Genomic DNA, 23,823 nt, shown 5'->3' on the forward strand with positions numbered 1-23,823 from the left:
TAATTAGAATAAAGATATTACAGTAGCGCGATAATCAAGCAGGCGTACAATACAATAACGCAACAGCACTTGGTTACACTAGTACTTAAGTACCCCTTGGTGCTGGTAGAAGGATGAAGAAGCATGTCTATTTAATATTTATTTTTATTGGATTGTATGTAAAGTATCAAATGCACAGTGTTCCTTGTGAATCTGGAAAGCATCTTACAATTCTAAATACTGCAGTATAGCTTAGTGGCTAGCAGGCTTCATTGATATTATTTTTTATTTAATCGCATTTTAATGTTAAGTGGTTATTTTTTTCAAAATGGCCAGCAGGCCACAGCAAAGAGCCTCTGTGGGCCATGTGTTAAAGACCCTTGCTTTAAACCATTAAAAGTTAATATACTGCACCTATAGAAAAATCAGAAATGCATGGTGCGGTTCAAAGAGATTAAAGAGGCAATCATAGGCAAGAAGAATAGTGAAAGTTCTTAGCAAGCGTTCAGTATGAACTCCAAGAGAATATAAAGGAAAAATATAAGAAAGCAAAGAAATTTATGAAATTATCAAACAAAAGTCAAGGGAAGACTTTTGCGCGAATATAAGAGATATCATGAAAGTGATAAAACGTTCTGGCGGATACAGGAAAAAAAAGAATATAACTGGATAAAAGTACTGTAAAAGGCATGTTAAAGAGATGATAAAAGTGACATGAAAACTGAAGACAAAGATATTCTAGATGTTTGGAGCAATTACTTTGAAAGATTGCCAAATGAAACAAGATGTGACAGAACAGTGGTAGAATATATTCAAGAGCAATACAACCAGAAGTACAAATCAATGGGTCAGGTAGTTAACGCTATCAAATGTGAAAATGTAGCTGGAGTACATATGTACTTCTGGAGTATATATGATATCTGACCAGAAATGCTCAAATATAAAGGCATACAAGTTGTATAGTAGCTGAACTCCATAATTCAGAAGGATTACTCAGAAGATCAAATTCTGAAAAACTGAAGGTGAAAATGACAGAATTTCCCTATTGAGTGTTCCAGGTAAGATTTATGCATACATACTTGTGAAGATGCTAAGCAAAATTTGAAGAACAAGCTGGATTCCAGCCAAATAGAGGTTGTCAGGATCATATTTTCACTTTAAGACAAACAGTTTAGAAATTATGGGTATACAAGGATTTATCTATGTATTTTTATCTAAAAATGCAAATATTGCATTTTTAGCATCTTACATACACATTTGACATGACACATTATCTCATATTTTTATATAGATTAGATATATTGTTATTGTACATTTGCAGTACAAGCACATGAAACGTAAAATTATTATAATAAAGATAGAATTAAAAACATAAAAGAAGTTTAATAACAATTTAATGTGATGGATGTGTTTCGATACTGCTACACTATTGAAACTGCAATTCTTAGATTTCTGCTTTGAAATGAAACTTATATGAATAAGCATTTATTTACTAATATTCATTAAGTGCCAAGATACGCAGGAAGCAAAATTTGTGAGCTCGCACCAATGTGTGATTTTTTCCATTAAAATATAAAAAATAACAAAAAAGAAATAATAAATAATAAAAATTAAATATGTTTCTTTTAAGATTAAAAAAATCTACTTATCTTAAAACATTTTAAATTTGTTTTCATTATTTCACAGCCCCCAAGGGGGCTGCGGCCCACACTTTGGGAAGCGCTGGTGTAAACAATCCCCAGATTATAAATCCAACACTCCTCAAGGGAAGAAGGCAAGGCGCTTTAGCCGTAACTTTTTGAAGAAAGACCAGGAGACATCTTATCTCCACCTCAGCCATCACAGATAGTTAGCCCAAGGCTATTAATGATTTTAATAGACACCCTGAGAAGGAAATAAGGACTGACCCACCTCATGGGCTCTAGCACCATATATTATTGTCTGAAATAGTGCAGGTGAGAGTCAATTTTCTTGACTTGCACGATTAACAACAATAGTTTCCAGAGGAAATATGACTTTCCTGTGACAGAGATTGACTAAATTGAGAAATGGTCAAACAAAGGCTTAGAAAAAGTTCCTCTAGTCAGGGACTAGGATTTAACTTATACCAGTGCCTTTCTTCAAGAAGCCAGGCTGTAGTTGCAAACTTGATTTCCACAGAACTACAAATGCCTTAAAAAAAATAAAAATTGATTTTTTATTTATTTTATAAATCCAGCATAAGTTTGTAGTATTCATTAAGCAAACTGAATGACTGCTGTAGAATGAAAATCAGCAATAAAATGATATACTACAAAAAAAAAAAGGAATACTGAAAACATCAGCATCATCCTGAATCGAGAACGACCTATAGAAAAAGCAAAACAATTTAGCTCTTTAGGCACAATTTTTAGTAAAGATAGTAAATTAAATATGGAAACAGAAAATAGAATAAGCCAAGCTGGTATGGTAGATAAAATTACATTATCCTCATTATAGTTTTTATAAAGGAAGAAGATATTAAAAATTATTCAGCCACCTATCAAAATTACAAAATTTTTACAAAAATTATTAGCAACATAATACCAAATATTTTTGCCAACCTCCAGGACAAGTAGAATCCAGCAAATACTACTACAGTACAATTAATCTCTCTCTCTCTCTCTCTCACACACACACACACACGCACGCAGGATTAGTTTTTGTATCAGGAACACCCACCTAATAACATGTTGGTGCAACTCTCTTTGCAATCAGAGCTCACAGACACCTAGGAACTGCTATGTGTCCTGTTGAGAGATGGCACTGTGGTCGGAGTAGACCTCCTGCAGATATGGATGGAGATGGTTGGCTAAAGGTTGTGGAATAATAACCAACAGACCTAGAGCATGCCAGGAAAAAGCTCCCCAGACCATAACACTACTCCACTGGCATGTTGAACCCAACTGTTCAACCAGGGAACAGGGCTTCATGCTGTTTATGCCAAATGCGAACCCAGACATCAGCATGGTCAGCAGGAAATGGAACTCGTCACTCCAGACAACCTTCTTCCACCTGTCGAGGGTCTATTGTTAATGTTCCTTGGCCCATGAGAGGCGTTGTTTGCAATGCCTGGTGCCATTATGGTTATCTATGTTGGTTTCGGGCTGTGGAACCCCAGGCATGGTGCATGTGGAAGTGGATTGAACTGCTCTGCTGGTGGGTGAGCTGTGTGCCAGTTGCATGTCATTGCTGAAATATCAGTCATGACACCCAATGCTCACCTCAAGGATCAACCAAGCATGGCTGATCAATGTGAGCCCTTCTGATGGATGTCTGTTCATGGTTAAACCAGTCCTGGTACACTCTTTATACAATAGTATGGGAGCAACCAACAAGTGCAGGTATATCTGATATACTGGCACCTGTCATCAGGGCCCATTTACCTGCCTGTGGTCATACTGGCTTATGTCACCATGTTTCCCCATTATTGGCAAACATTTGCTGATTATGTACAGAGGACAGGTATACCATTTATAGTAGCTGCACATGACGTTAATATCATGCGGTACTTCATTATCGAACCAAAAATGTAAATTGCAGAGGGGGTGTTCCTAATGCAAAGCCAACTCAGTGTGTGTGTGTGTGTGTGTGTGTGTGTGTGTATATATAATAAGTCAAATACTGAAAAAACTTTTCAGTATTTGACAATAATGATGATGATATCATCATCATCATTATCAGCCATTGTCAATCCACTGCTGGATGAAGGTCTTTCCAAGATTACTCCAAAACTACCTGTCCATGGCTCTCCTTTTCCATGTCACTCCTGCAAATCTGATGATATCATCAATCCATGATTTAGATCAGCGTCGTGGTCATTTTTCTTCTCGTGGAATCAAATCCAGTACTTCTTTTGTCCATCGTTGAGCTTGTCTTCGAGCAATATGCCCAGCACATTGCCACTTCAGATGTACACTCTTCCTATGATGTCAGAGACTTTGGTTTCATTTCTTATCTGTGTATTCCTTTTGTGATCCAATCTTGTGATACCAAGCATACTTCTTTCCATCCATACTAAATTGTGTTGTTCTTAATTTTTGAATTTCCCTTGCATTCAGTGTCCATGTTTCACAGCCATATGTCAATATAGGAAGAATATATTGGTTAAAAACTTTTCTCTTCAGGAATAATGGTAGTAGGCTTTTGAATATTGAATGTAATTTTCCAAATGCTTTCCACCCAGTGTTCCATTGATATCTGTTGTCTAAGTATATGTAATGAACTACTTGTTTAATTTCCTCATTATTGATTTTTATTATTTCTGGTTGGACATAGCTACTGAACATAACTTGGGTCTTCTTTAGGTTTATCTTTAGGCCAGCTGTTTTGCTGGCCTAAAGCTAAACCTATATTGATATACTTGATCTTATATATAAAAACTCAACTCCTATAAAATCAGGAACTGATATGAAATTTTCTATAAAAAAAGGAGGTTACAGAAATGCAATTTCATTTAAATTATTTACAGCAGCCCCACAAGAAATTTTTTAAAATATGGAATGAAAAAATAGAGCATAGACTAAATGGGAAAGAACTAAATCACCTTTGATTTGCTCATGATATTGTTCTTTTAGGAAATGCTGCCAAGAAGAAGCTGCACTGCAGAAAGTAAAAAAGAAGGGATTAAACATGAATAAAGACAAAACAAAAAATAATGTATAATAAATACATAATGAAAAAGTCCATACATATGGAACACCAGGAAACTGATAATGTAACTTTTTTATGTTTACATAGGGCAAAAGATCACAGTAGAAAGAGGCTGAGAGGGGGGGGGGGGGCTACTCAACCAAATTGAATTAATAATTCCATTTTGTTGAGTAGCCTCTAGAAAACACCATGAGGCATTAAAAGGAGATATCCTAATCTGCTTAAAAGAAAATATCTGACAGCTGTATACTTCCATCTATGAGATATGGAAGTGAAATACAGACTTGGACAAAATAAAAAAAAAATGACTAAGTTGAGGGCCGCACAGAGGAAAATGGAAAGATCATTGCTCAGTATTATCATTCAAGATCACAATACTTGGGTCAGAGCTCAGACAAGGATTTTGGATCTTTTAACAGCTGCTAAAAGATCCAAATGGCAATGGGCAGGTGCAAAAATGGACAAAGCTGATATATGAATGGTATTGCAGAGATGGAAAGAGAGCTACAAAAAGAGCAAAAATATGAAGAGAGGATGAGATGAAACAGAAAAACAGGTCAGTACAAAGGACTTCAGGAAGACCTTCAACCAGCAATGTACAGAAAATAATTGATGATGATGTGGTAGTGAATCAACTGAATAATTTATATGAAACAAAAGAGAAATCAGTGAGAACACTAAACTAGCAGTATTCCTGGTTTTAACTCATGGATCTGAGAGTTATTTTATTAGATATGGAACACATTAATAATTTTAATTATCTTTGATGTAATGTAATCTATATTGAAGAAGCAGATTCAAAATATAAAATAATAAATTTGCCAAAATTATAGGTTTGATTTATGGTATCCTTAAACCAAATTTAGTAGAAAGAAATACCAGATTAAGAATATTCAATTTTTTAATAGAATTTGCTCTATCATTATTATTATTAAGAAAGACCTCTAGGGAGTCAGGGACTCATATATTGGGAGGCTACATATCACCCACACATCAGATGTCATACCTTTTCTTGAATTCATTTACACTACCTGCACTCAAAACTTCCAAAGTCAATCCATTCCATTCATGCACCACTCTATGGGGGAAAAAAAAAAATCTAGCTTCACTCCATTTCTTCACTGCATGCATTCTCAACCTCCTTCCATGAATATATTCTTACACTTTCCACACCCAGAACCGGCGCTAGGGTCTTTGCCGCCTGCATGCAATTTCTATCTACGCGCCTCTGTAACGATCCAGGGCATGTGTGGTTCTTTTACGATAATAAAAATTTAAATTATTTGAAATTTCTTAAATAAATTTTGACAAAACAGCCACACGTTGGTTCACTAAATGTAACGAACCGGGGGCGTTGACTACGCAGGATAATCGTTAAAAACCCGAATATTCAAAAAATTCTCAAAAGTTAAAGCAAATTTTGATAACGCCACTTCGCTTTAATCGTTGAATATAATGATACAGGGATTATAGCCTTCTCACCGACCCAAATCGTTAACAAAATTAAAATGAATTTTAATTGAAGTTAAAATTTATTTGAACTAAAGTTTAAAAAATTCTTGCATTTTACAAGTTACTAAATTCTTAGTAACTTGTAAAAAATTTTTATAAATGGAACTATCTTTTAGGAAAATAAAAGAAACTCAAGATAGATGAGGAAATAAGAAACAAATTCAGAAATAATTAGAACATTTAATATAAGTATTCAAAAAATAATATATTTACAGAATAACAGAAAATAAATTAAATTACATAAATATACTTAAAATTTTTTAAATTAAAATTTTAGAGTTTTTGATTTCATATTCACAAAATTAGAAATAATGGTCTTAACGTCTAATTCCACACATATATCATTTTCAATAGCTATTAACGCCAAACTAATAAGCCTTTTTTTTTGTGACATACTTGTTCTTAAGTAGGTTTTAATCAATTTCAACTTGGAAAAGGAACGTTCACCACTTGCTACACTAACAGGTAAGGTTAATAGTATTGTTAAAGCAATTGAAAAGTTAGGGAAAGACAAATTATTGGACACAATAAAATTAAGAATATCGAAAGGATTTTGAATATTTAAATGATCCTTCCGAAAAATATCCTGGAAAGCACATAACTCGTCACATAGTTCTATTGCATTTACGATTTTATTGTCACCATCCTTCAAGAGAATCTCTAAATCGTCACAATTTTTTCGTAAATCTTCATTATTAATTTGTAGTAATCTATACAAGAAATTGAAATTATCATATGTTTTTAGTAGTTGTTCAAAACGTTCCATTAACGAACACATTGCAATGTCTAGAAGTGTATAAAACACATTCACTCTAAATTTATCTATGGCGATTGTGGCATTTCATCATGATGCTCGTAGTCAAATTGTTGTGTCTTCTTTCGTCGTCAAACCTCCGTACCAGTTTTAAATTCTTGTTCTCCATCCACCTCTTTACTCAGTTCTTTTGCCGTTAAAATTTGTATCTGATCGATACTCTTGTAAGAATATTTTTAAGTTTTTGATAGATTCTAAAGCAAGTGTAAAGTTTATATTTTTGTCTTTAAGCATTTTACTCACAGGGTTTAATCTGTTAAATCATGCCAAGTTATAAGAGAGCAAATAAATTTGTAGTCCTTTATTTTAGCACATAATGTTTGTGCTTCATGCTGAGTTTATTAAAATTTTCATTATTTAAAATTTCAAAAAGTGCATCATAAATTTCTCCAAACTGATATCGTAGAGGGCAGGTTGCATTAATTTTACTTTCCCATCACGTTTCTGATGGCTGTTTCAATGTTAAATTTTTTACGAACTTTAAAAGGATTGCCCAACATTTGTAAGAGAATGAAAAGAAATTGTATATTTCTTGAATAATTGCAAAAAATATTATTAATTCATTGTTAATGATTAAATTTAGAGTATGAGGAGCACATGGCACGTAAAAAGCTCGAGGATTTTTGTTCAAAAGCAAATTTTGGAGCCCATATTTTTTCCTTTTCATATTTGCCCCATTGTCATACCCTTGACCTGGCATGTCTTCAATGGGAATGTTCCATTATTGTTGCACATAAACCACGTCTTGTGGATCTGTTATATCTGCAAAACCTGAAACGTTTTCCTTGATCTTGACAATTCCATTGTCACAGGAAACAAAGCGAATAATAATGGTCATTTGTTCTGTTCTACTTGCATCAGGTGTGCAGTCTAAAATTATGGAATAATATTTACATTTTCAAATTGATAATAAAATTGTATCCCTGATTGCATTACTTAAAGTTTCCAATATTTCATTTTGACTGTCTTTACTCAAATAGTGTACTCTACTGTTTCGTTGTAGGGCCCTTTCAACATGATTTTCCATAACGGGATCAAATTTCGCAAGCAGTTCGACTAATTTTAAAAAATTGCCGTTATTCCTTTCATATAATTTATCAGATGATCCGCGAAAAGCTAAATTGTGGCTACCAAGGAATTTTATAATTTCAATCAAGTGTTCTAAAACACTCGTCCAATGTTTCTTTACCATTTCATACATGCTTTGAGTCTGGCAATCAATAGTAGTTTTGTTTTTTAAATTTTTATCAAGTTCCTTCCATTTTAAGAAATTTTTTTTTTATGTGAGTTAAACTAGTCTCATGTCTATGCAAAGTTGTATTTACATTTCTCCAATCGTTATTACCTTCTAGAAGACTACTTGATTCAGTACGTGTGAAAAGTTTGCAACAAAAGCAAAAAACAGAATTTAAAGTTTCGGAATAAATGAGCCATGTTTTTGGCACAAGCCGCCCATTTTCCATTGTTCTATTATAATACGTGTCACCAAATTTACAACAATATGTATCTCTTGGATATATTATATTTTTCTTTTGAACAGGCCCCATTTCAATCAAAACGTAATTTTTCATCAATATTTCCCCATTCACCTGGATCTTCTAAATTTACAGACTAACAATATGTTCATTTCATGGTCAACTAAATCTTCTCCTAACTGTTTTTCACTTAAATCATGCATCTTGTTATCTTGTTCAATAGTACTTTCATGCAAACTGGATGATGTGCACTGTTCTTCAACTCTGATTTCTGATGTATCGAGTTGGTTACAATCTGCATCAGAATATTTTAATATTTTAACAAATTAATAAGAGCTCCAGTTTGTTTCTTAATATCTGCTTCTTTCGCAGCATGACGCTTACGATTTTGTGCACCGGATAACTTTTTTTAAATTTTTGATTCCATTTCTATTTTATACCCACAAGAAATTATTACATAATGCGACACAGAGACAAAATAACAGCCGCACTGCCCTACTGTCGGTAGCCTATTGAGATGCATACCATATGACTGGTTAACTAGCGACAAATGTTTTGTATGAAAATTCGAAAAGACTGCAGTAGACACAACAACTGCAGGCAAGCATTTAGCCTGCTCTCGCTGCAAAATTGTAAACAGCCAGCTGATCAAAGAGGCGGCAATATACATTTTTTTAAAATTTTTATTCGGTGTATCCGGCCAAATTTATTTTAATATGGTCATTTTAAGAATTTTTTGTTTTTATGATAAAAATTAAGTTTCTTAAAAATGAACTTATGAACCGTGCCCTGGCGGCGGCACCCGCATCCGCTGGCCCTGTCCACACCATTCATAAAATGAAAAATTCCATTTACTGGTATCTTTTATGACCAATACTGTCGACAGGGTGTAGCATAGAGACTGCCTGCCTCGTGGCACGGCTTAATAAGGTCACTCGTTCAGCCACATTGCGCTAGGCACCATGTTAGCGTAGCAAGTGCGGAAAGAAGTTTTTCCAAGTTTAAACTGATTAAAAATTATTTGTGAACAGCAGTGACCCAAGAAAGATTGGTTGGTGTAGCAATTATATTGATAGAGGCAGACATAGCTTATGATTTAAGACATTACCTACCTTCCACTTTTTCCAGCTCTTGCTGTTCTACCAACCCGATGAATATAATGCTGAAGTGTGCAAGGCATTGTAAAATTTACAACCTGGAATTTTACATATTAAAAAAAATGTATCATTTCAAAAAATTAAAATAAAATAAAACAACATAAATAAAAAACAACAACTTATAAATGAAGTTTCATTTTGAATTAAGCATAATTATTATCAAGGCCTACTTAGGAAACTCCTCAGCATTAATATAATTTTATTTTAAAATGAAAATGCATATCACTGGTGGAAAATATATTCAAGTAGTGAAATGCATATTTATATATGTGTGGGATATGCAGAACGATTTGAAATGCTTACAGTCATTTGAAAAATCTGATGATAACAGTAAGTGATAAAAATAAGTTACTGCCCATAGAAACACGGATCAGATAATTATAAATATTCAATATTTAGCTAAAGTATATTTCAGCTAATTTAACCATTACTTACCACACCAGCATAATTATTACTTAAATGAGTGTGATGATGCTCATTGTTTCATTACTGAATATGAAAATATATCATAAGTTTGTTAGCATAACTCATTTGAATGAAGGTAATTTTTCAAAAATGATTTTAGAAATTTCAGAGTATGTCAGTTGTCGATTGAACTTATAATACAGGGTGATAAAAATTAAAGCATCTCTGGTTAAGGCTTTGTGGAGTACCGGAATATATTCTGCTTCATGCAGAAGTGATATATGAGAATAAAAGTAGTTCCAAACTTCACCAATAGAGACATCCCCATGGTGTACTGAATGTAGATGTAGTAATTTTTCTGTGTGTGTGTGTGTGCGCGCATGGGTGTAAGAATGAGAAAAGTGACACAAGTATAAATAACACATTTTTATTCACTTCCATTAAACTTTCACAGGCTGTACTATTCAATGTGCTACCCTTCCTGGTATGCCACAAATTACATCCTTTGCACAGTGTGTTCAAGAGTAAAATGTAGCTGGTCAGGACTGATGTTGCACACATGCTGTGTTACTGTCTTTCAGCACTGGCAAGTTATCAGGATGATTCCGATAAACCTTGTCTTTTGAGAAATTTCCAGAGCCAGAAGTCACAGGGAGTCAGATCAGGTGAATGAGGCAGCCATGCAGTGGGAATGCACAGCTTATCACTCTAACTTATGTTAAATATTCTCGAAGAACCTCCTGTATGATCCACATCGACCAATGTGTGGAGTGGCCCTATTCTGTATGAAAATGACTGAAGCCATACACAGGAACTGATGTAGATGTGGCACAACAAAATTGTTTATCATATTGCAATATCTCTAAGCAGTACCTCAGCAGGCCACAGGACCTGAATAGCAAACATCCTCAAAGAAGAATGGTCCAATGATAAATGAAGCTGTAAACCCACACTAGATACTAACTTCGGGTGAATGAAAAGGAATTTGTTGGAATGCATACAGGTTTTGCATAGCCCATACCCAGCAACTGTGGATATTCACAACTCTGTTCAGGTGAAAGTGAGCCTCATCTCTCCACAAAATCATCCATGGCCAGCAGCATCCAACTCCACCTGAGCAAGAAAGGTTAAAGCAAATGTCAGTCGACTTTCAAAGAGTCCTCTGGGCACAATCTGTGTCAGGGTTATCTTGAATGGGGTAGAACTGTAGAATCTTCAATAGAATTTTCCAGACAGTTGTGTAAGGCACATCCATTTGTCTTGATACAGCATGTGCACTGTAGGAATCAATGCAATTATTCATGGCCTACCTACTCCACAATGGTAGTAGTAACTTCATTCACTTGTGAACTGACTGGTTTGCAACCTCTGACAGGTCTAAATCTCAATAATCCCATTTCTTCAAAATGCCTAATCATTCATTGCAGAGCACATGGAAATAGTGGACCTCACTGACATTTGTTGAGGTGATGAAATTCATGGAGTGCAGCAACAGCACTGCAATTGTTTATTAGTACAGCTTCATGAGCAAAGGACGTTAGGGCTAGGTTAGTGCCATCACTGTGGATGACATTAACCAGAATGAAGGGAAAAATGCTGTGTCCATCTTTTTAAATCGTCCTGGCACTTGCTGAGTTGCATGATATGAAAATCCCATGCATATGGTGTTTACAATGCGCCTGGTGGGGAATTTTGCAACTGCTCCCCTCACACACACACAATCAGATATCGCTTCTGCAGAATGCAATGTATTCCTACAAAGTTCTTGACCCCGAACTTTAAAGTATTCTGAGAAATCTATCTGTAAAGAATTTCAGAAAATAAAAGATAAACATATTAAAAAACATAATAATCTTCATGTTTCTTCTCAGCTACAGGTTGTCATTAACCTGTCATCAAAAAAAGACTCAACAAAACATCAGTTAGTATGCTTAACCTTGGTCACAACTTTACAGATCACCTCTGCAAATTCCTAGTTCAGAAATCATTATTATCAACAGACCAGACCTCCATGGAGTCAAGAGACTCATCATGGGAGATCCTACTCTCACGTGCACAGCTCATCATACCTCGACTTAAATGCATTCACTACACTCTCAGGCAATGCATTTGTACAATGAAATCAAAATATCCTTACTTCTACATGTCAGTGTTCTCCACATCATTCCCATAATCATTTGTGTCGTCCTGACAATTTTAGCAAAATGTCCATGAAATTTCAAGTCCCTACCCCCCCTCCCCAACAACTCCCAAATCCTTCATTTCCTTTGCCTCCTCCAAAATATCCCCACAAATCTCATACTATGCACCCCACCTCTGCTTCCCAAATTTTTAAATCTTACATTTTGTAATATTAAACCTACATAATATTACATTTAGGTCCTCAAGCAAAGCTGGAACATCTCTACATCTTAAATTTGGGGAGTAATATCACAGAAGAGGAAAGTCACTGTAGCATGTCCCGAGGGGGGGGGTCTGTTTTGGTGCCACTGTTGTTTAATTTGTATGTAAACGACATAGGAAAGGGCTTAAATGGTGATATACAGGGTGTTCGGGATAAATTTGACATATTTATAATTAATTATATTTTTCCGTAAGTTACATGTATTAACATACACTTCTCTTCATTTAAAAGTTTGGACCCTTCTTCATTCATATACAAGATGTCAGAAAGGATGGATAGCTGGAACCCACCTGAATCATGGAAGAGAATAACTTGTATCATGATGATTCGTGCCCGCCATCAAAATAAGGATATTACGACTGCTGCCCAATGCTCCCTGAATACAGTAAAAACAATCAGGCATGAACTAGAGACTTGCAATGGTGACTACGAGGATGTAGCAAGAAGAAAGATCCCTAGCAGACGATCTGATTGCTGTACGAACGCAATCAGATCGTCTGCTAGGGATGATCTGATTGCGTTCGTACAGCAGAATTCCTCGCAAATCTGCAGGAACAGGTGTTGAAGAACCCTGGCATTGGAATTCGGGCTTTGTTCGTGGAGTTGCTAACTGTAGTCAAGCCCTGGATAACAAGGGTAGCCAATGGTAGGCCGTATGTATGGCAGCAGGATTCGGCCCCTTGCCACACCTCTGGGAAAAGTCAAAAATGGTTGTCTGAAAATTTCTACGACTTCACCAGTCCAAATGTTTGGCCTCCAAACTCCCCAGACCTTAACCCCATGGATTATTTTGTATGGGGCGCAGTTGAAAAAGACACCAATCGCACTTCCAGTAATACAAAAGCCCAGTTAATGGATAAAATTAAAACAGTTTTTGCGGCCCTTCCCAGGGAGACTGTAGCATCAGCTTGTTCGAGGTTCCGAAGCAGAATTGAAGCTGTGATCGATGCTAATGGTGGTTATTTTGAGTAAATCTTGTTGATAGTATTGTAATTAACTCTGCCTGTAATGTTTTTTTGTCAATTCATTAAATTTAATAGATACAAAGAAGATTTTCTTTTTCCTTACGAAACTGTCAAATTTATCCCGAACACCCTGTACAGTTGTTTGCAAATGATATATCACCATTTAAGCCCTTCCCAATGTCATTTACATACAAATTAAACAATAACAGGGATAATTTAATTTTGATTACCCTGTATATTATCAACATCATCATCATCAATGCCTGTTGGTGTCTGATACTTGTTTCACCATTCCTTGCCATTTTTCTCTCTCTGTCTATTCATTGCCTAGTGATTCAAATCCTGTTAACTCTTTCTGCACCACTCCTTCACATCATCTACTCACTCTAGCCTTTGTCATCCTCTTCTGTTCATATTGTCGATTGTACTAAGCATTAAGGTTTTGATTTTTCTACTGTTATCCATTCTGAAGATAAGTCTAAATAGCTTTAGTTTCTGCATTAGGTTCTCTCTGTGCAGTTCACTTGGCTATACAGTTCTTCATGTGATTTTGAAAGCCATATCTGACCATTACATATTTCTCAACCACAGAGAGTGGATGTGAATGCACAAGAAACAATAAGTGGAAGTAATGAAAAACCCACTTTAATTTTTAGCCCTTCCATCCAATAATTAAGGCTAGGCAACAGCACCCATAGAGAGTGCCCATCATAAGACTAGTTTTTATACTACTACTACTATGTTCACTGGGCATCTACAGATGCCGTATGGTCACTCTGATGCTCGTTGATGTGCCACACCAGGCCTTGCCATGTAGTCCTGTTGTTTGCTTTTCTGGCGGCCTCAACTCTGAAGATCAGTCACTCCACACATGCCATCCATCCATCCATCTTCATTGATGGTCTACCCCTGCCTCTTTTTCCAGGAACGTTACCTTCTATTACTGTTCTGAGAAGTCCTCCTTCCATCCTTTGTATGTGTCCAAAATATTTTAACTTTCTTTGTCAATATCCTTAAGGAGCCTTAAAGTTCTACTGATCTTTTCTAACACCCATTCATTTGTATGCCTTTCAGTATATGATATCCTCAACAGCCTTCTGTAACACCACAATTCAAAAGCAGATATCTGTTTCTAATCTGACTTCTTTAGGTTCCAAGTTTCACATCCATAAGTCGCTGTTGGAAAAACAACTGCATCCAAAATCCTCAACTTTGTTCCCATGGAGAAAGATCCATCCTTCCAAATTTTAGACAGGTCCCTGACTGTTGTTTTAGCCATTCCTAACCTTTTTCTGACGTCTTCTGAACAGCAATTCTTCACATTAATAATGGATCCCAGGTACTCAAACTTGCTGACTTCCTCAATTGTTTCTCCATTAAGGTACATACACTGGTTTCTCAAGAGCTTCTCTGTTTGTATTTCCTTTGAGAACCATAATCTTTGTCTTGCTAGGATGGAGTTGAAGTCCTCTGTTATTACTAATCTTGTTAACTTTGTCAAGAATTAGTTCTTCCATGTCATTACAAAGGAGTACTGTATCATCACCATACCTCAGATTACTGATCAATCTACCTCCTATCCTATCCTAGTTTTTATAGTGTAATTTCATTTCTTCTACTTACTGTTTCGTGTGTGTATTATTACGATTTAACATTGTATTCCTGAAGATGTCTCTATAAAAGAAATGAAAATAGAGATGAAATCATAAAACCTGCTGTTTAATTATTTCTTTCTGCTGTATTTATTCCATTAAATTATATTATGAGTGTAAACCAGCACTTAAGCCTAAAGACATATTTACTAATTTTCATGGAGATGACATTGCACACAAATCCAAACAGTACAGTAAGTAGAAGCAAGTTTATCCAGGGAACTTAAGCAGCTGACCTTCCTTAAAAGATGTAGGAACAATGGAATCATACCTACCTGTGTCAAGCTTAAAGTAAAATTTTACTCTTCCTAAAGCCCTCTGTATTTACAGATTTGCCAGCTTTACTCTGCTTCATTAACAAATTGCTGCTACTCATGCTAAATTATCTAGTATTACCACAGCCATTAGCTTGCTTCAAGCAGAACTCTCCTCCATTCTCAGCCCCGAACTTTGGAGTATTCTGTTCGATATTTCTGAGAAATCTATCTGTAAAGAATTTCAGAAAATAAAAGATAAACATATTAAAAAATATAATAATCTTCATGTTCTTCTCAGCTATAGGTTGCCATTAACCTGTCATCAAAAAGACTCAACAAAACAGCAGTTAGTGTGCTTAGCCTTGGTCAAAACTTTGCAGACCACCTCAGCAAATTCCTAGTTCAGAAATCATTATTATCAACAGACCTGCATGGAGTCAAGAGACTCATCATGGGAGATCCTACTCTCACATGCCAGGCTCATTGTACCTCGACTTAAATGCATTCACTGTCCTATGCTCACCACACTCTCAGTCAATGCATTTGTACAATGAAATCAAAACATCCTTACTTTTACATGTAAATGTTCTCCACATCATTCCCATAATCCACTGTGTCGTCCTGACAATTTTAGTAAAATGTCCATGAAATTTCAAGTCTCTATATATTCCCAAATCTATACCCCCAAATCCTTCATTTCCTTTGCTTCCTTCAAAATATCCCCACCAATCTCATACTCTGAACCCCATGTTTGCTTTCCAAATTTTAAAACCTTACATTAAACTGACATACCCACACCCTTGTCCATTCAGACAGTCTATTTAGGTCCTCAAGCAAAGCTGGAACATCTCAACATCTTAAATTTGGGGAGTGATATCACTATGGCATGCCCAAGGGGGTCTGTTTTGGTGCCATTATTGTTTAATTTGTATGTAAATGACATTGGAAAGGATTTAAATGGTGATATATCATTTGCAAACAACTGTATATTCACCATTTAAGCCTTTTCCAATGTCATTTACATACAAATTAAACAATAATGGCACCAAAACGGGGTGGGCCTCCTGTGGCATGCCTTGGTGACTTTCCTCTTTTGGGATATCACTCCCCAATACACAACATGTTGATACCTATCAGACAGCAAATCTCCAATCCAATGCACTAATCTACCATCCAACCCCACCTGTTCCAATTTAACTACTAGTTTGTCATGAGTAATATATCGAAAGCCTTTGCAAAATCTAAATATATTACTTGGAGATTCAGTGACAAACCCCTGAAGAAACCAGAGAGGCATGTGGTGAAGTTATCTACAAGGATAGAAAAATCAGGACTTCAATGTGGACACAGGAAGTGAAGGAAAAGAAGAAAGATTATCAAAAGTTCCTGGCAAATAAGTCAGCTTGTACTCTTAGAGAATACAGAGACAAACGTAAGAAAGCTAAACACTGTGTGTTTAGCTTTCTTACGTTACTTAAGAAAGACTAAGATAGGAACATAGAAATTAAATATCAAGAAGGTGGCAAAATATTCTGGAGGTTGTTGAAGCTCAAAAAAAAAAGGAGGAAAGACTGCTGTAAAAGGAATTAGAGATAATAAAGGTGACATGAAAACTGGAGAAAAAGATATCCTTGAAGTATGGAGTAATCACTTCGAAAAATTACTAAATGAAACAATCAGTGACAGCATAGCACAGTGGTAAAAAACACTGACCAGGCATGCAATCAGGATACCTGAAGTATAAAAAGCCATTAAAAGTCTGAAATGTGGAAAGGAAGCTGGAATCGATGATATTCTATCAGAAATGCTCAAGTATGGAGGTATAAAAGTCTTACAGTGACTGCACTGCATAATTCAGAAGGACTGGACAGAGGGACGAATTCCAGATGATTGGAGTAGAGTTCTCATAGTACCCTATATAAAAAGGGAAAATAAAACTGAATATGAGAATTACAGAGGTATTTCTCTATTGAGTGTTCCTGATAAGATTTATGCCAGTGTACTTGAGAAACTGGTTGAGAAGGATTGTGGAAGAGAAGCTTGGTGAAGAACAAGATGGATTCAGGCCAAATAGAGGCTGCTAGGATCAGATTTTCACTTAATGACAAATATTTGAGAAAGCATGGGAATAAAACAAAGATCTATATTTAAATTTTGTAGATCTGGAAACAGCATATGACAAGGTGCAGAGAGAGAAAGAGAGAGAAGCTATTCAAAATGCTACGGTTGTATTTTTATTTATTTATTTATTTTTTTAATTTTTTTTGTATTTGAGTTGTAAGTCAGCAGTTAAATTGAAGGAAGTATGGGAAGATAGTTTAATGTTAAATCTGGTGTCAGACAAGGATGTAAATTATCCCCTCTGTTATTCATTATCTATGTGGATCACATTATGAAGGAAAGTGGTATTAAACTTGATACCAAAATTGGAGATGATAATGTCAGGTTTTGCTTTATGTGGATGATGTTATACCTCTAAATAAATCTGTTACAAGTCTGCAAGATTCCCTGACTAAATTGAATAATTGTTGTAATAGATATGGTATGAAGATCAGCAATAACAAGACAAAAATAAAGACAATGAAAATAGGCAGAAGCATTAAAAAGATCAACTAACTGCATTGTGAATGGAGAACCTATAGAACAAGTAACACATTTCAGTTATTTATGCACAATTTTTAGTCAAGATAGTAAATTAAATATGGAAATAGACAACAGAATCAACAAAACTGGTGTGGAAGGAAGTCAACTGAATAAATTTATATTCAATAAGAGAAATATTAGTCAAAACGTTAAATTAGCTGTATAAAAGACAGTGTTCAAACCAATTTTAACTTATGGATCTGAGTTGGGTCAGAAGTAAAATACTTGACCAAAGACTAGAGACTGCAGATATGAGAGTCCTGAGAAAGATTAGAGGCGTGAACAGATGGCATCAATGGCAATATCATATTAAAAATGAGGATATTAGGAAAGAACTTGGCATTGTCAGCATCCAGGAATGTGTTAGCAGAGCTAATCTCAGGTGGTATGGTCACTTAAACAGAATGGGAGAGTTAAGATTAACAAAACAAGTGTTTTCTGGCAGGCTGGCAGGAAAAAGACTCAGTGGAAGACCAAGATATAGGTTGATTGATACGGTAAAAAGTACCTTAGAAGATAGAAATATAAGATCTGGAGTCTTGACAGGTAACAGAATGATTTGGAGAAAATTGCAGATAGGAAGCTAGTAATGATGTAAATTTTTCATGTAGTACTATCATATCCTGTACCCCCCCCCCCCCCTTGAGGGTACATGGCAATAATTTGATGATGAAATATACTATTGCATATGCACCCACCCCCCTTGTTATAATATGTAAGCAGATTACTAAAACATGAAAACATGATCTTCTTTTAGCAAATCCATGCTGTCTTTTAAAGAGAATTCTACTGCTGTCCACCTAGTTTTGAATCCCTGTCCTCACTAGCTTCTCCAACACCTTGACCTCAACTCCAGACTAGCAGGTTGGTCAATAATTCGAAACTTTAGTCTTTGAATGGTCCCAAAACTTTAATGAAAAGAAATTAACAACAGCTTGGCCTTTTTGTAGATACTCTAATTATACATCTGCCCAATTTTTTGTTTTTGCAGTTTACAGAAAATTCATAAACACAGGTAGATACATACATAAACATTCCCATCATCCCCCTTCTCAACAATATAATGTCATCAAAATCCTTGTTAACAGAGCCTCTAACTCTGTTCCACCCAGGTTTCCCTTACAGCTGAACTCACCTTTATTCACCAAACCTTCCAGCCCAATGGTTACAATGCCAAAAAGGGCTACAAATTATCTGTCTTTTCCACCTCCTCACATCCAGAGATCATATTTCTTTTAAAGTTCTGGCTATTTTTTCTGAAGTGCCTCAACATAAAGACCACAGTAATGCCATTACTAGTCCCTATATTTGTGCACTTCAGAAAAAATAGTCAGAGCTTTAAAGAAATACAATTTCTGCTGCACTTTCAAGTATCATTTGGAGCTAGCTTCATTTCCCCTGCTCCCCTAAGTATATCAACATAATCCCCTCTTAATATCTTAGATGAACAGGAAAAAAATGCATCGGCTGCCACAACCATGGTCAGTTAGGTTTAGCTGAGCATGTGTTGGATACCTTGCACAGAATCAGATGGAAGAAAACTATTCTGCTCCAAAATAGTAAATACAAACTTGAAAGACTATTTTCAGAATCAGTAGGGAAAAAAAACCAAAAAACAAAAACAGACTAATCCTAATAAATATAATTGTGTTAACCCTCCCGAGATTTGATTAACTTTAATTTGTAGGCCTCCCAGCCAACAACTAGAGGTCACTCATCATAAGACTTTAGTCTTTGGGGGGGGGGGGGGACTGAAAAGTTCTGATAACACCTAGAACAAAAATGATAACTGATATAACCACAAAAAAGGACATATCTTAAAACCCTTTAACTCCCCATGTTTCATCAAATTGTACTAATTTATTCTTTTTCTTTTAGAATATATAAGAGGACGTCAGAGATTTTGAAGAAATTCGAAGACACAGGGGTGCAGGCATCGAGTTTTTCATGCTGCAAGAAAAGTCTGTAACTGAGATACCAAACTTTGTGTGAGACTTTAGGAGACTGTGCCCCAGCATATCCAAAAGTTGCCAGATGGGCGGCAAGTTTAAAATTGGGCATCCTGAGACAACGGTTTCAGGAAGACCTTCTGCCACGATCACACTTGAAAACATTGATACAGTGCATGCCATGATCCTTGATGATAGATGAATACCATCCAAAAACATTGCAAAGACTCTGGGGATCTCTAGGGAATGAGTTGGGGTAATTATCCACCAACATCTGGACATGCAGAAGTTCTCAGCAAAATAGGTCCCCAAATATTTGAAGGCGACCAAAAGGGAGAGAGAAAGAGAAAGAGAGAGAGAGAGAGAGAGAGAGAACGAACATGTGCTGTCATCTCAAGAGATTTCGGGTTTTCAAGAAATTGGGTGCAAATTTTTTGGCTCATAGTGTGACTGCTGATGAAACATGGCTTCACCACTATGACCCAGAGATCAAACAACAGTCAATGAGCGGAGACACAAAGGTTCTCCATGGTCAAAGAAATTCTGAACCCAAAAGTCAACAAGAAAGGTTCTTGCCATTATCTTTTGGGATATGGATGGTGTAATCCTTACCAAGTACCTCAAAAATGGTGAAACTATTACAGCAGCAGTTTATTCAACAGCTCTTAAGGAACTGAAGGAAAGGTGTGTTGCTTTTGCAGGACAACGTACCTGGTCACACTGGTCATGAAACCAAACATACAGTACAAAACTTGGACTTTCAGTGTCTGCCTCACCCACCCTATTCGCCACACCTGGTCCCATCTGACTATTTGCTATTCCCAAATTTAAAGAAACACTTGAAAAGAATAAAATTTACAAGACGATGAAGTCATATCTGCAGCTAAGGACTGGTTTGTACAACAAAGGAAAGACTTTTTTTTCTCAGGCGATTGCAAATGATGCAGCAGCGTTGTAACAAGTGTATAACACTTCATAGGGAATATGTAGAATAATGTGTAAGTTATATGGCTCTACCTCAATTCCTTCATGGTGATCATCACAACTTTTCAGAACACCTTTGTATAGTGTAATTTCATTTCTCCCACTTATTGTTTCTTGTTCTAGTTTACCTTCTTCAATAATCACTATGTCATCTGCAAATCATAAATTATTTATTTTTGGACTTTGAATCGAAATTCCCATTTACAGTATCCTTTATCACATCTATTCTTCTTTTCAAGAGCAAGATAAAGATGTTAGGGAATACTGGGTGTCCTTATCTCTTCCCTCTTGTTGACCAAAACCATTTTCCTAATTGTTACCAATTTCTCACAGCAACCTCTGCATCATCATCATTGATGTTCTGCAATAGACATAACAGGTTCCTGTCCACTCCCTAAGATTCAAGTTTTGTTTCCATAATGTTTCTTATTTTGAACAAACCAGATGATCTTTTATTTTCTAGAATAGTGTTTCTCAAAGTGTGGTACACATACCCCGGGGATACATGAAAGGTCTTCAGGGATCCATGGCAATTTTCGGCTATGTATCATTAATGCATGGAATAAAATTTAATGTATCTGTGAAGTTCGAGATCATAAAACGTTCCTATTGTATCACTGAATAAGGTACGGAGACATCTGCAGGCTGTGTAATATGTTTCTCAACAAATAGTGCACTTAGAGACAACTGAGATAAAAACTGCACTAACTAATGAATCGCATGTCCCCTCCCACATAAAATGCTGTATAGACTCAAGCAAAACCATATGTTGCCGGTGCAACATATGGTTTTGCTTGAGTGAACGTGTTAAAACTAAGAAATATATAGTGAATATGTTTCAGATATTATATAAGGAATTCAGTTGAAGAGAATTAAAATTTCAACTCAACTGTCGGCTTGCCTTTGTTATTAAGTAGCAGGATCTTTTGTTAATACTGCACCAATCATATGAACGGCTTCATAGCTGCTTTATCTCTACTGGCCTACCATTGCTGTCTGTTTTGAGCTCTGCTTTCACTAGCCATTTGTTGAAGGAATGTTCATTAAACATGGTAATTTTTTTTAGCTTTCAAATTCTTAAGTATGGATGATTGGTTAAAGACTGGATTTTTAAAATGCACAAAAGAGAGGAACATAGGAGATACAAGTAGCTGTCAGCAACAAGAAAACGTTGATATTGTATTTCAATCAAGTGAAAATTGATAAGGGTGTGTCGCCTGACATCTCTAAAGAACCAACTAGGAAGAAGATGAGAAAACTTCGTAAGTACAATATAAATTACTTGAAATGTGGATTTTCATGGACCGGAAATGAAGAGGAACCTATTCCATTATGTGTCATTTGCGGTGAAACTTTAAAAAATGAAAGCATGAAACCATCTAATTTAAATCACCATTTTGAATCAAAACATAATGAATACAAGGACAAACCTGTCGAATTTTTTCAAAATAAACAAAAAAATTTAAAAGAATCTCAAAAAGTGATGTCGATCGTGTCAGGAGATGAAAATATGAAGACTTTAGAAGCTTCATATCATGTGTCGCTATTAATAAATAGCAAAAATTGGTGCAGCAGAAACAATTGGTGAAACTTTTGAAACAAAAATAATAGCAGAAATTATGATCGGAGATAACGCAAAAAGATCTTTTGATCGGATTTGCCTTTCAAATAGTACTGTTCATCGAAGAAACACTAAATGACTGAAAATACAGGGTGTTCGGGATAAATTTGACATATTTATAATTAATTATATTTTTCCATAAGTTACATGTATTAACACACACTTCTCTTCATTTAAAAGTTTGGACCCTTCTTCATTCATATACAAGATGTCAGAAAGGATGGATAGCTGGAACCCACCTGAATCATGGAAGAGAATAACTTGTATCATGATGATTCGTGCCCGCCATCAAAATAAGGATATTACGACTGCTGCCCAATGCTCCCTGAATACAGTAAAAACAATCAGGCATGAACTAGAGACTTGCAATGGTGACTACGAGGATGTAGCAAGAAGAAAGATCCCTAGCAGACGATCTGATTGCGTTCGTACAGCAGAATTCCTCGCAAATCTGCAGGAACAGGTGTTGAAGAACCCTGGCATTGGAATTCGGGCTTTGTTCGTGGAGTTGCTAACTGTAGTCAAGCCCTGGATAACAAGGGTAGCCAATGGTAGGCCGTATGTATGGCAGCAGGATTCGGCCCCTTGCCACACCTCTGGGAAAAGTCAAAAATGGTTGTCTGAAAATTTCTACGACTTCACCAGTCCAAATGTTTGGCCTCCAAACTCCCCAGACCTTAACCCCATGGATTATTTTGTATGGGGCGCAGTTGAAAAAGACACCAATCGCACTTCCAGTAATACAAAAGCCCAGTTAATGGATAAAATTAAAACAGTTTTTGCGGCCCTTCCCAGGGAGACTGTAGCATCAGCTTGTTCGAGGTTCCGAAGCAGAATTGAAGCTGTGATCGATGCTAATGGTGGTTATTTTGAGTAAATCTTGTTGATAGTATTGTAATTAACTCTGCCTGTAATGTTTTTTTGTCAATTCATTAAATTTAATAGATACAAAGAAGATTTTCTTTTTCCTTACGAAACTGTCAAATTTATCCCGAACACCCTGTATAAAACAAACATTGTTATCCGATATATGTAAGAGTCGTTATTATGCGTTGCAGGTAGACAAATCCACCAACATTACATATTTTGCAAATCTTTTAGTGTTCGTTAGGTACGAAAAAAAATCAAAAAATTCATGACGACCTTTTATATTGCCAACCCTTGCCAGAACATACAACAGGAGAAGAAATATTCAACAGTATAAATACCTTTATGCATCAAAACAAGCTTGATTAGAAAAGTTGTGTTGGAATAAGCACGGATGGAGCGAAATCCATGGTTGGATCTAAAAAAGGGCTTGTTTCAAGAATTCAAGCTATTGCACCCAGATGCAAG

The 23,823-nt window shown here is 35.8% G+C and overlaps 1 protein-coding gene across 1 annotated transcript in view; it reads right to left on the reverse strand.

Annotated features, from left to right (window-relative positions):
- The window catches only part of Rs1 (Dead-box helicase Rs1), a 293,164-nt gene that overhangs the window by 106,614 nt on the left and 162,727 nt on the right, over positions 1 to 23,823 (reverse strand). Inside the window, exon 12 of the mRNA XM_090398602.1 lies at positions 9,564 to 9,646. Within this exon, the coding sequence (XP_090254728.1) occupies positions 9,564 to 9,646 (83 nt within the window). The remainder of the gene's footprint in view (positions 1 to 9,563; positions 9,647 to 23,823) is intronic.

This window comes from Typopeltis vanoorti, chromosome 9 (assembly GCF_054136105.1).
Source record: "Typopeltis vanoorti isolate ZY-2024b chromosome 9, IOZ_Tvanoo_1.0, whole genome shotgun sequence".
NCBI lineage: Eukaryota > Metazoa > Arthropoda > Arachnida > Uropygi > Thelyphonidae > Typopeltis > Typopeltis vanoorti.